A 12676-nucleotide genomic window follows, 5' to 3' on the forward strand; every position below is an offset into this window, starting at 1 on the left:
ATGACGTGGCGTCCTTAAAAGGGCGGCCGTTGAGCATGCTTCCTTCACATTGGGAAACAGCCCATGTGCACAGAAATGCAGACGGAGGGAGCTCCCACGAGTTTTTAAAGTCATGTGGCATAGGGAAGTTATCACCAGAATTTCTGACATTTAGATCCCAGAATTCATTATGTTATGCGAGGCAATGCAACGCATGCTTGCCCCGTTTACACGAAGGGAAAATGCAGATATTTCCACGCGGTTTGGCCTCTCATTTACACGAAAACCCAACTCTGTGATAAAAACCTTTTATTTTTATTTTTAGGTTTGGCATAGTTATAATGGCACTCGACGGCGTATTTATGCGGGTTGATGTAAATGACAACTTTTTTGAAAACGCGTGTGCACAATGTTACTTTTGAAAATGGAGGGGGGGAAATATTAGTTTCTCTAAATACCCTGCTATGTATAAACGTGGCCTCAAACTCGCCTAGTGTTAATAGGCGAGTTACAAATCAAGCATGTGTTGCGCAAATGAGTTTCCTTTTTATTATCTTTCTGTGGTGGGAATTCCATTACACTTTTTATTGTATTATTATCTATGATCCAATTTGAAAAGTAACTGGTACTGAAGGATGTTACAGGTTGAAAGATATGACGGTACAGGTTAAATGATGTTGATCTATATACAACCATTTACTCAGGAGAAACATATAATAAAGTTATTATATGTTATATATACAATATACATAATGTAACATAGATTTAGTTCAATTATATTGCCTAGATGATCTGAAAAGTATATTGTTCAATTGTTTTTACCATTATCATTGAAACACATTTTCTCCCCATATTTATGTAGTTTACACATACCTCTGTTTATACCATGTTCTGTTGTTTTCATACCATTCCACAACGTACAACATGCCAGCGTCCTCAAACACAAACCGAAGCCTTTGCTTTAGTTTGTTTACTTGACGGTGCAACTTGGACTTGACAAGGTATCATATTTTTGGAGATTCTCTTGACATCTTAACAGCATCAATAATTAAAATGCTCTGACAAAAAATGTACAAATCTGCTCTACCTGTCATAAGCTGTCAATCATTACTTTCTGCCCCAATAAATGATTGAATGTCTGTCTGTGTGTCTACCTACCTACCTGTCTGTCTACCTACCTGTCTGTCTCCCTACCCGGTGAGGTTTAGGGTTGAGTGCCCTTCACTCCTTGTTCATGACTCTTCCTCCAGGGGGCAAACCTGTTGCTGAAGCTGAATCCTTTGAGTGTCGTGGACGGATGGAGGCCTAAAGGCCCTCAGTCCCTCAGGTCTAGCTCACTCTGGCTGATTCCTCCAAATTTACAACCCTAGCTTTAAGTATGACATGGCATTGAGTTTCATTACCATTCGTCCAGGCAAGAGTACTGGTCCAGTAGAAGCTCAGAGACCAGTTCAATCATGCCTCAATTCAGAACACCCCCACTGCTCTACTTTAACCGTAACCTCTCCCTTCCCCTCCTTCCTTAACTTAACCCTAGCTGTAACCTTGTATATGTATAGTTGAACTCACCAAGTCGATTAACTGCCACAGGCTGGTTGTAAATGGTCTCTGAGAACTTTCACTAATGGCTATCGTTACATAGTGGACAGGATCCAAGTTCCTAGGAGTAAGGCCATACTGACGGGGGCGGTCCTGGTCGCTGGCGCTGTACTGCAGATACAGGCGCGGAGCTGTGGTCTGCTCCTTTCTCCGTCCCCATCTTTGATTCTGTTTAGATTTTCCTTGTCTTTCCCTTCTCCCTCTGCCACATGTCCAACTCTCTCCTCTCTCCATCTCTCTTGGACCCCCTGGCGTCCGACGGGATGAGATGCGTCGCCTGACGCGGGTGAGGAGGAGTCAGGGCAGTCGAGCCAATCAGTGGCCATGGGTCGTGGGTACCCTGGCTCTGGGGAGGAGCCAGGGAACAGGAACTTCCAGTAGAGGTCTCCTTTGAAGAGGTAGATGGAATCTAAACAGAAGGAAGGAGAGTTAAAGTGCCAGTTTTGGATATGTTTCGTACGTGTTCTAGGATTTTGAACAGTATTCCATGCCATTTTGGCACAATGAATTAATATTATTGCCAAAAACAGGATTTAACTCATCTGTTTCGGCAAGTCGTTGCCACACTGTTTCTGCTCTGACCTCAGATTCTTCTTAGGACATGTAAAAGTGGTTCATGGTACTTTTAAGTACCATAGCAAGTCCCCCCTCCTTCCTAATTCTCTACACCCAAAATACAATTCTTTTTTTATCTCAGTGTTTGAATTGGAGCTGAAACAAGGGCTTCACTAACCCTTCAAGACCCTTCAAGAATTTTAAAAGAGCATTCATAATTTACAATATCCTCATGGACGCTGAAGTCCACCACTTCTGCAGTGGCCCATACTCACTAACCACTCACTATGTCCATCATTTCAACTAATAATTTCATTTCTCTGTATTATTGTGTGGCTCCCCATGCCAGCGCCCCAAACAACACGCCCAAGAGGCCTCTGCACGTAGAGGATATAGAAACAGGACATAGGACACAGGACATAGGACACAGGACATAGGACGCAGACATATTTTCTCACCGCCTATATCTGTGGTGATGCCATTGATGCCCGCCTGGAGGAGGCTCGCCCAGGTGTCGTTCTCCTTCTCTGCTGGTTCCCCCATCGCCCCCCACACAGGCCCTTCTTCAGAGTCCCACACCAGACCATTCAGCACAGGGTCCGTTTCCCCATCCCTTGTCCCCAGGCTGAGGTCAGAGAGGGGTCTAGGGTAGCCCTCCTGCAGAGACAGGTCCTGGAACAGCCAAACCCTGGAATCTGCAGCCAGCAGAGGAGAGACTTTGATCTGAGTATGTTCTATTATGGTTTTCTGGAGAGATATTTCCATTTGTATTCATTTAACATATTATTTAAAGCAAACAAATAGTAAGAAACCATACACTCCTGACTTAATCGGGCCATTGATATTCTTTTCTCCACACGTTCTGTGGCACCAGAATCTGGACGCATCCCTCATTGCAGAGGGGGATAATGTGGATGAGAGGACCACCCTTTCTCCCCTTTTAATAGCCGTTCCAAGTACCAAGTTCCATGTACAGGCTTACCACTGATGAACATAATGCCATGGTCCCATTTCCTCTCCAACACAGCCTGGAGGGTGGGCAGGGGATCAGGCAGGCCAGCCCACAGCCTCCTGATGGAGACGCCGTGGCCTGAGACCAGGCCTCCGCTGCTGACTCTCCACATGCTCTGCCCTGAAGCACGGACACCCGGCACAGGGAGGGTTCAGAGGAAGGAAGAAGAAGGCGTACCTTGAAGGTTGGACAACTATTCTTCAAACCTTTACTCTGAGGTGAATCACACTTTTGCCCAAAATCAGAAGGATTTTGGAAGGATTCTTCAGGGGCAATCCTTCCAAAGTTGCCCTTAATTAATTTCAACAAAAGAATCAATTCAAACATTTATAGAAACTTGACTAGCCATAGATTTTGGCTAGCGATCAATATAAAAGAAGCCCAAAATGCCCAACAAATGTAGTGTGAGAGGAACATAATAAGAAATTCTCTAGAAAGTAGTGTACAAGCTGACCTTTGAAGAAAAATGTCTCTCCTCTGAGCTTGGCTACTGCATCGAAACTGGTGTTGCAACGATCAATGAAATCACTTGGGTAAAGATAGAAATTAACAGAGTAATGTTAAAAGTCATAGTTAACCTTCAAGAAGTGTGTGTATCTATATATACACATATGCCTCTCTCTCTCTCTAACACTGATTCACTCACTCACACACAATTGGTAGCCCACATATAGGCAAAATATAACTTCCAGATGTTGTTCTTCTCATGATTGTTGGAGGTTTAACATTCAGGTCGAAGTTGGTGGAAAGGTGAAGGTCAGTGAGTCTCTTTGAACCATGGGGAGACTGAAGGCCAGATAGCCAGGGTGGTAAACTACCCAAAAGTATGTGAACAGGACTAAGGTCTAAGACTTAGACTTAGAACACCTCAATGCCGAGAGGCATATTGTGGTACAGCACAGAACAATTAGACACATCACAAGAACATCACACACATTTTGATTGGAGAAGGCAAAACCTAAATGGGAGGACCAGTGTCCACGCTGGTGTTATCGATATGTGATGATGTGTGTGATGGGTTAAACCCTCTACGTCTGACCTGTGTGTGTGATGATAATAATGTTTGGGGGTACCCATGTCTGCCTGGTCCTCTGTGGCGCAGGCGGGGGTCAGGACTGAGTCGAGGTGCGTCTGTAGTCAGCAGCTCAGCTCTCTTTCCTAGGAAGCACAGGAATGGGTGACAATACAACCAAACACACACACACACTCACACAAAAACACACAAACACAGATATACACGCACGTGCACTCACACACAACATGTGGAACATCTAAATTCAGATTACTTTGAATAGACATTCTGCACAACCTCTTTCATATACTGCATGGATAACAGCAATCATTACACTGAGGATATGCTTGATAATCAATATGTATTCACACATTTAAAAAGGCTTTTACTTAGGTGATTGATCGTCCTAAATATAATTTGCATGCAAAAGCAAGTGTGGTCATGTTCAAACTATTTAAACACACTATTTGCCACTTAGTGCTGCTGCCCAATAGTGCCAGCTGCCCCTGGAGGTAGGATGAGCCAATCAGCTCTCAGAGCCTCATTACTTAAAGAGCCCCTTGCAAGTTGGCTTCTCCTGTTAATTACCATGTGGAGAAGTAAAGCACATACATTTTAAAATTATTTTGTTTAAATATTAATTCTAGTTTTTTTGGTCTGTGTGTGCATGTTGCATTACAAAAATAATTCTGAATCAACGATGATGATAATGAATCAACCCCATTAATTAAGTGATTCAAACTTGCTAGTTACAGATACAAAATGCCACGCAGAACCCGTGGGACCCTTGGGTGCAACAGAAAACAACACAGGGAGAGTTTGGGTTCTGCCCTTACATGATCTTTAAATGATCTTTAAATTATCTTAAATGCTACTGAAGCTATTTGGAAAAATTGTCCAGAATATTGGCTCTCAACAACAGAGAGCGACTTGTGGAATCTTCATCCACAGTTATTGGTAATTAGTTATTGGTTATTAGGTATTGGTTATTAGTTATTGGTTAAGGGGGAAGCAGCCAACCCAGTCTCGGCTCCCTGGAGAGCAATTCAGGATCCAGGATGATGATCAGACTAGAGGTGGACTAGGATCCACCCTGAAGTGTCTCTCTATCTGGCTGAACTCAGATCACATGGGGCTGTTTACCGTAGAGGTGTGTGATGTGCTCCCGGTCACGGGGCCCCAGGCGGTAGCGCAGCGGGTCCCCCGCGGGGCCCAGGTAGTACGGCCTCATGATGGAGCTGCGGTCGGAGGAGTGGGCCAGGCCCAGGGCGTGGCCCAACTCATGTAGCAGCACGGTGAACAGGTCCGTCCCCTCGGACTCTGCACAAGGAGGGAAGGAGGGGTGGCCAGTGTTAGATAAAAGAAGTCGATAAGGGAGGGAAAGAAGGTAATTAAGGGCATGAGGTGCTAATGCTTTGTTTCTGTCGTTCCTGAGCTCTTATTATTATCAATAATATTATTACTTTACATTACTTATATTTAATTATTTTTATACGTAAACACTATAAATACAATTACTTCTAATTGATGAACACAGGGCTTCTATTCTCTGGCTTGATGTTGATGCTACCACCGTGCCTGCCCATCCCCGGGGCTCTTTCTGCTCCCCAACGTTTCTTCCCTGATCATTCTTGGAGTTCTTGCCCTTAGAGGGCCCAGGGTTAGGGGGTGTTGGTAATGTGGGCCTCTGAAACCCTTGGAGGTGGGACCTGTGGTTAATGACTGAACTAATGAGTTTGCTGAGAGAAGCCACCTGGTTTCCTGAAGGACCAGTCCTCCTCTGAGTCCAGATGAACAATGCCCGCCCTTCTGGGGTCTGAGGGGAAGAAGGCGTGGCCGATGGCACCGCCTGGCCCATCAAAAGGGTAACCATCCCCATGGTGACCATGGAGGAAGTCCACCTGCAGGTCAGCTCCATCTGGGCCTGCCACCTGGAGGAGAGAGGCTTGTTAAAACAAGGATGGACCAATATGAACTATCTGTGCAACCATTCAGCAGAAAGCCAGGAGAATATCTGCAAAACGTACGTCATGTAATAGTTTCCAAATGTACACGACTGAATTACAAACTATTCTGGGATTCGTCTGTATATTGAGATGTTTTACTGAGATGCTTAGTGTGTTTCTAGGGTTTACAAGATTTAGATGAAAACATTGATGCTTGCATATGCTTTCTGGCAGCGACAGAAATGCATTTCAATTATTAGGAGTAAATGAACAACTCCTCATTTGTATACTCTCTTTTTATTTAGCTATGCACAAGAGTTTTTCAATTTATTTGATTGTTGACATAATGATCATTGTTCTACATTTTTCATGGTGAATCCATGGTTTGGCTGACTTCCATATTATACCTATTATTTTTAGAATCAGAATCAATCAATCCAAAATGAAGATAGGATGCCAAGGTTTGGAATATCTGACAGAGGCACACACTGTGGGAAGACAGACAGACTGAAGACAGACTGACTGAAGATAGACAGACTGACGGAAGACAGGCTGAAGACAGACAGACTGAAGATAGACAGCCTGAAGACAGACAGACAGACTGAAGACAGAATGACTGAAGACAGACTGAAAATAGACCAACTGAAGACAGACAGACTGAAGACAGACTGCAGGAAGACGGAAGACAGACTGAAGAGAGACAGACTGAAGACTGACAGACAGACTGCAGACAGACTGAAGACAGGCTGAAGACAGACAGACTGACCTCATGGAACTCTAAGGAGGTTGGCTCCGCCCAGACCCTTAAGGCGTAGTAAACCAGCGACCGGATGGTCTCCCTGGAGAGATCAGAGGAGTAGGGGTAGGACCGCAACCTGTTGCCAGATATTGAGTATATTATTAGTGTGTATTAGTGTAATTATGGTAATCACAAATGTATCGCTGCAATACAAATGTATTGAATGGTCCATTTATTTAGCTGGACTATGTGCTACCGAGTTTAGTTTGTGGTAGGTTAGGTTAGGTTGTGTCCAGTGGGGTATACTACAAACCTTGATTAGTGGATTAGCAAGGTATGTTGCGCTCAAAGCCTGGGTTAGCTGTGACACGAAAGTCGCTCTCTTTTAGTGTCGCTGTATCACCATGGTGACTTATGCTGCCAACCAAACCTGGTCGGGAGGAGGTTATCAGACTTTCGGGTTAGATCGGCTACTTAAAGCTAAGCACAGCTTCCTAGCCCTTCCTTTGACAATGGTGTCACCATTTGTGGGTGTTCCCATGGACCTCGGAGCCCGTATCGTACACGGGTCTATCCGGGTCTTTCGGGGCAGATCCGAACTCTTGGCATTGCCTGAGAATATTCTTTATGAGAGACACAGGTTCTCATCAGAGGGTATTCGCTATTTGATCGTCCTTGTTGGACCTTATGTAGTCAATGCTACACAAAGAAGCCGTGCACTTACTGTGGCGCAGTGTGTCTGTGTTTCACTACGATTTTTTGCCATAGGTACATATTTGCATGCAGCTGGTGATGCAGAAAATCTTTGCAAAAATACGGTGTACCGTGCTATTTTCAAATCATCATCACTCTATTGGGATTAATGGCGAACAATTCTGCATTTGGCATAGTTATTTTTAAGACAATATGCAGAATCTTTTCACTTACGAATTAACACGATCAGCTATTTTTGCCAGCACACCTCCATAGCCTTATTATGTGCAACTGTGTTGCCCCTAGCTGTTATCTGATTCTTGAACTCCTCAAAGGAGTTCATTATCTGTGACTATCTGTTCCTCTTGAGTGAAATATACTGCTCTTGATCTATCCATTTGTAAAGGTGAGTGAAATAACACGATAAACGCCCCTTTTTATGGGAACGCGCATTGAAACTAATGCGGAAAACCTGGCTTGACAAGTTGACTGTAAGTGAGCTTCGTGGTACCATTTAACTCGAGTTTCGTGTTTCGTATTTATCGACCCAGTTTATCCAAAGAAAGCCTGGGAATGTTCAGCGCACTTCGTAGTATACCCCACATTTCTACTACGAGTTTAGGTTGTGCTAGGTTAGGTTAGGTTAGGTTGTGACCATGTCTACTCAGTTTAGGTTGTGCTTGGTAAGGTAAGGTTGTGACCGTGTCTACTAAGTTTAGGTCAACCTCCAGTTGATGCTCCGACGGTTCCAAGTTGAACCAGCCATCCTCCTCTTCCTCTTCTGCAACCTCCTCCCTCCGTGGAGCTGATTGGCTGGCTGTCCAGGTGGCTCCTCCTGGTCAGGTAGAGAGCACCGTGGTGACTTCATCAAGGCAGTGGTCTCCTTGTCTGACGATGTCCAAGGTGAACAGCAGAATGCAGTCAAACAGAATTAGGTATATAGCTTAAATTCAACCCAAAACTAAATGTAGGCTTAATGTTTTCCATCTACTGAAATAGACCATTTGTCCACAGAAGTTAAGACCAAACAAACACAAAATACCGGATATGCAACTGCTCTCATTTATTAGTTCAAATGGTGGTGTCTCTTGCCATAGTTAGTTTGTATATTAATCACCCAAATGTGAGCCAATCATAAATAGCAATCGCAACAAAACGTAAATGTTGCTGTTCCTATGGTGTACATTTTGTGTTAGATTGCCCTTAAATTTAAAAACAAATTCACATCTTTTGTGTACCAACCAAATCATGGGCCAAATAACAATGTTTTCAGTGGTGAAAAACAGCTATTGTTTAAAACCATTGTGAGGGGCTTCTGTCATTCTCACCAACTACTCCAGTTTCCATTAGGCCAGCAAACCTTTGCATGGATTTCACTGCATGAGTGACAGCTGTCCAGGCCTGTAGCTGCCCAGTTGATGGATCTGGGGGCGGGAGGTATCCATATCTCATCAGCCAATCCTAACATGAGAGAAGAGAATAAGCTTGAGTAAATCTTGTATTTTTGTATCATCAGCTAATTCTATGGACCCAACTGCCCTTTTGTTACGGCTCAAACAAACCAGAGCCCACAATCTAAGCTGAATGTAAAATAATAAAATAACAACAAACTAAACCAATAACGATGTTGACGCCTTCATAAAACCTGAATTGTCAAGGACAGCTGACTGGATGGGATGCCTCTGAGTATAGGCTCAGGTTCATTCATGCTGAAGGAGAGTTGATCTTACCACAAGTTCACTGCTTTCGTCCTCAACCAGCGCCACAGACACAGGTGGTTTTGTTGAGGGGGAATTTTTAGGGACGGTCAAACTTGGACCACCGTTGCTTGACACTGTTTTGGTACATTTGCAAAACAGGCACAAAATGAGAACGCTCCAAATCATCATCTCCTGTTCATGTTCATGCGTCCATCTGCTGAGCCAACGTTTCTTCAGAAGGGGGTACTCCCAACTGTTCTTCAGTAGTGGGGGATACGTCCACTGTCCACTGAGCCAACGTTCTTCAGTAGTGGGGGATACGTCCACCGTCCACTGAGCCAACTGTTCTTCAGTAGGGGGTACTCAATGGGAGGACAGGTGCTCTAAAACATCCAGATCAGTTATTTGTTTCCAGGTCTGTGTGCCAAAAACAGAACATTGCCTCAAGTCAAGGTGTCAAGGAAAACATGGTATCACACTAAGTTCATGTAACAGGTGGGCCTTGGTCTAATTCAAATGGACATGGTTAGACTAAATCAAAACGGACAAAGATAGGATTAGATCATTGTCTGTCACATGTTTTTATCTAGCATTGGACCTCATCAACCCGATTAATTACCACCGATCCCAAACAAGAGATAGCCTTTATTCACTAAACTGTACTGCAATTTGTCCTAAGACGTTGAAGGTCAAACAAGAATGATTGACATTGTCAATACTTCAATTGAAAGCAAATATCAATTTGACAAGCCGATGGGGGGTTGGGGGTTCCATTACGAGATGGAAGGGGGCGGGATGCTGAGACAGCTGTGGTTGCAGTGATGGGTATGGGGGGGCTGTTGCACCCGTTTTCTAAAGAGAGAGGCGTGATGGGAATAAGCAGGTCGTGTGTCAAGAGAAGATGCTGCACTTGATTAAATTAAAGGGGGGGGGGGGGGGGGGGTTCAGACAAGAATCCGGTGGAAAAATAGGAATGAATGGGAGGACAGATGTAGGATGTGAATATCATTAAGCCTTCGGATTGGAGTGGCACAGCTTCCGCAAAAGGTCAAAAGGAGAGAGTTCCCGTTTGGGTCAATGAAAGAAAAGAAAGCTTTTAAGAATATGCATGTACCCTTGAGCAAGGGGCAATTGGTACTGCAATGTTGTTTTTAATTCTACGATGTTGGCCCTTTTTGTATGCAATGTTGCAGCCATCTCTAATCCTGGATGGTCCTTAATGTGAAACGCTTGCAGTCGTGTAAATGACTGCGTGTCACAGTCAAAAATAAGCTTTTATTGCTTCTAAATCAATTTTAAGTTTCACGTTTCATACATTTGATTGACAGATTTTAAGTATATACATACTCATGTCTTGATACTACTTAGAATACTTTGTTGAATAGCTCCTAGTTATTGTGACCTATTTAATTTTCCTCCTTAGTTTCCTAGCAAGTGAAGATGACAGTTTGTTTTAACAAATTTTAACAAATGCAGGCCATTTGCTTACCTTGAATGTTCAATTCCTTCTTCAACATGTTCAGTTAGCAGATGTCTCTTCCTCTCGGTGTGTCCTCTCTTTCCTTTCTGTACTCAAACTACCCCGTTCACCACTCCTCTATCCCCCCTCCTCACACTCAACAATGCTGCTCTCCGTCCGCCCCCCTGCCACACCAAATCTGTGCCTGTTCAACACACACACACACACACACACACACACTCACCGAACACACACGCACACACACACACACACACACACACACACACACACACACACACACACACCGAACACACACACACACACACACACACACACACACACACACACACATACATCAGCACACGCTCACACTCATACACACACTCAGCGAACATACACACACATCCATAGAACATCGGCATTGTGGTGTCTCCATGAGAGAGGCAGGCATATTTTCATGTAATCCTCTTAACAGGAAGATTAAAAGAGAGTGGATCCCCTCTGTCTTCTGCCTTTGCTAAACATTCAGTCTTTTCTGTATTGTCATGCAATTTGGGAGCGTGGAAATACATCTGGTATTTACTGCTACATGCATGCATACACTCACACACACACACACACACACACACACACACACACACACACACACACACACACACACACACACACACACACGCACAACTATTAAAGATTGGTGGTGAAGAATTGGAGAATTGTGGCCCTTTCTTTCACTGTGACGACAGACCAGTTAATCATGGAAGCCGTGGAAAGGGTCAGAGGGTACTTTCTGCAGAGGCACCAGGGTGGTCTGTGTGAAAGGGGTGGTCTGTGTAAAGTGTGAAAATAATTGTGTATTGAAGAAAATGGGTTCTGTTTGTGTCCTTTGTTCTTATTTTAGGAAAAGGAAAAGAAGCTTTCCTGATCCTGACTACTTGTAGAGAGCGGATCAGACAGTTGTAGAACAGACGATGTGATGCAGGTCCTGGTGTGCACAGACCTGCTATGACTATGGTAGTCCATAACATATTGTGAAACTCCTCTGGCCTCACCTCAATTGCTTTTGGTATGTTTTGTAAAAAGGAATGCTATACATGTCATACATTTCCAAGTATTTGATGCTTACCATGAACATATTCATATTTCCACGATGCATATCTCGTGCCTGAAATGAAGGGAATACTTATATTAAGCTAACTGTGCACAATGATTACAAAGACCACATTGTTCTGCAGGAAGTCTCGTTGCCAATGGTGATTTGAGAGCAGAGGAATCTGATGCAGTGACCTATGGTCTAAGCTGTCTGTGAGCATGCAGGACACTCTACATGCCTGTAGACTGATTCTCCAGTCTGTAGGCTACATCAGGAGGCCAACCAGTCAGAGATCAAAGGCTGGTTTTTACTACTCTGTAAAGTGCTGTACATAGACATGGAGAGCCCTCTCCATCATTGGAGACCCTGTCGGAGACCCTCTCCGTAGCTCTACGTGCGCATCCAATATTTTTTAACTATCTATCGAGGCAACAGAGACGGACAGAGACAGCAAGGGCTGTGATTGGTCCTCTAACAACATCATTTCCAGAATCACTTTTCCGGTTTGACTCCTCTCACAACAACAACACCGCCATTTTCGAAAGAGTTGGCTCTGTGACCGGTTGTACTTTGAGAAGAGAGAATGAATCAAATCCAAGAACGCCTCGCAAAAGAAGTCTGAAAGTATCAAAACCTCTATGTCACGTCGTTGAAGAGCTACAAGGACACCCAAATGGCAAATAATTCCTGGACTCCGCAAGCATCCATACAGCAGCTAACCAAACGTTAAAGAGACTGTGGCAAATTGCACTTGTAAATAGTTTGTTGTTTTTAGCCATTAATGTAAACAAATTTATATTACAGTTAAAGCATTTCTTTTTTAATTATCCTTGTCTATTTGTATTATTTGTGAATTATTTGTTAACTTTTGTACTTCTTTTGCACCTTGTTT

General features: G+C 43.8%; 1 protein-coding gene across 1 annotated transcript; it reads right to left on the reverse strand.

The window, feature by feature from the left end:
- Nucleotides 1-1569: 1569 nt before the first annotated feature.
- mmp17b (matrix metallopeptidase 17b) lies at nt 1570-10791 on the reverse strand. Its single transcript, XM_084469422.1, has 12 exons — nt 10725-10791; nt 9266-9652; nt 8864-8996; nt 8261-8423; nt 6870-6978; nt 5911-6088; nt 5301-5477; nt 4219-4303; nt 3595-3673; nt 3116-3260; nt 2592-2828; nt 1570-1987 (listed from the first exon to the last, which is right to left on the reverse strand). The coding sequence occupies exons 2-12, from the start codon at nt 9422-9424 to the stop codon at nt 1614-1616; spliced, it is 1839 nt and encodes a 612-aa protein (XP_084325548.1). The 5' UTR covers nt 9425-9652; nt 10725-10791; the 3' UTR covers nt 1570-1613.
- Between the last annotated feature and the right edge of the window lie 1885 nt (nt 10792-12676).

This window comes from Micromesistius poutassou (genome assembly GCF_964030765.1).
Source record: "Micromesistius poutassou genome assembly, chromosome: 6".
NCBI lineage: Eukaryota > Metazoa > Chordata > Actinopteri > Gadiformes > Gadidae > Micromesistius > Micromesistius poutassou.

Coding starts and splice junctions, on each gene's coding strand:
- mmp17b (XM_084469422.1), bottom strand. CDS start 9,424: ATGATGATTTGGAGCGTTCTCATTTTGTGCCTGTTTTGCAAATGTACC. Junction 3,261..3,594: donor CATTTTTCTTCAAAGGTCAG/CTTGTACACTAC, acceptor GCTTCAGGGCAG/AGCATGTGGAGAGTCAGCAG. Junction 1,988..2,591: donor CATCACCACAGATATAGGCG/GTGAGAAAATAT, acceptor CCTTCTGTTTAG/ATTCCATCTACCTCTTCAAA.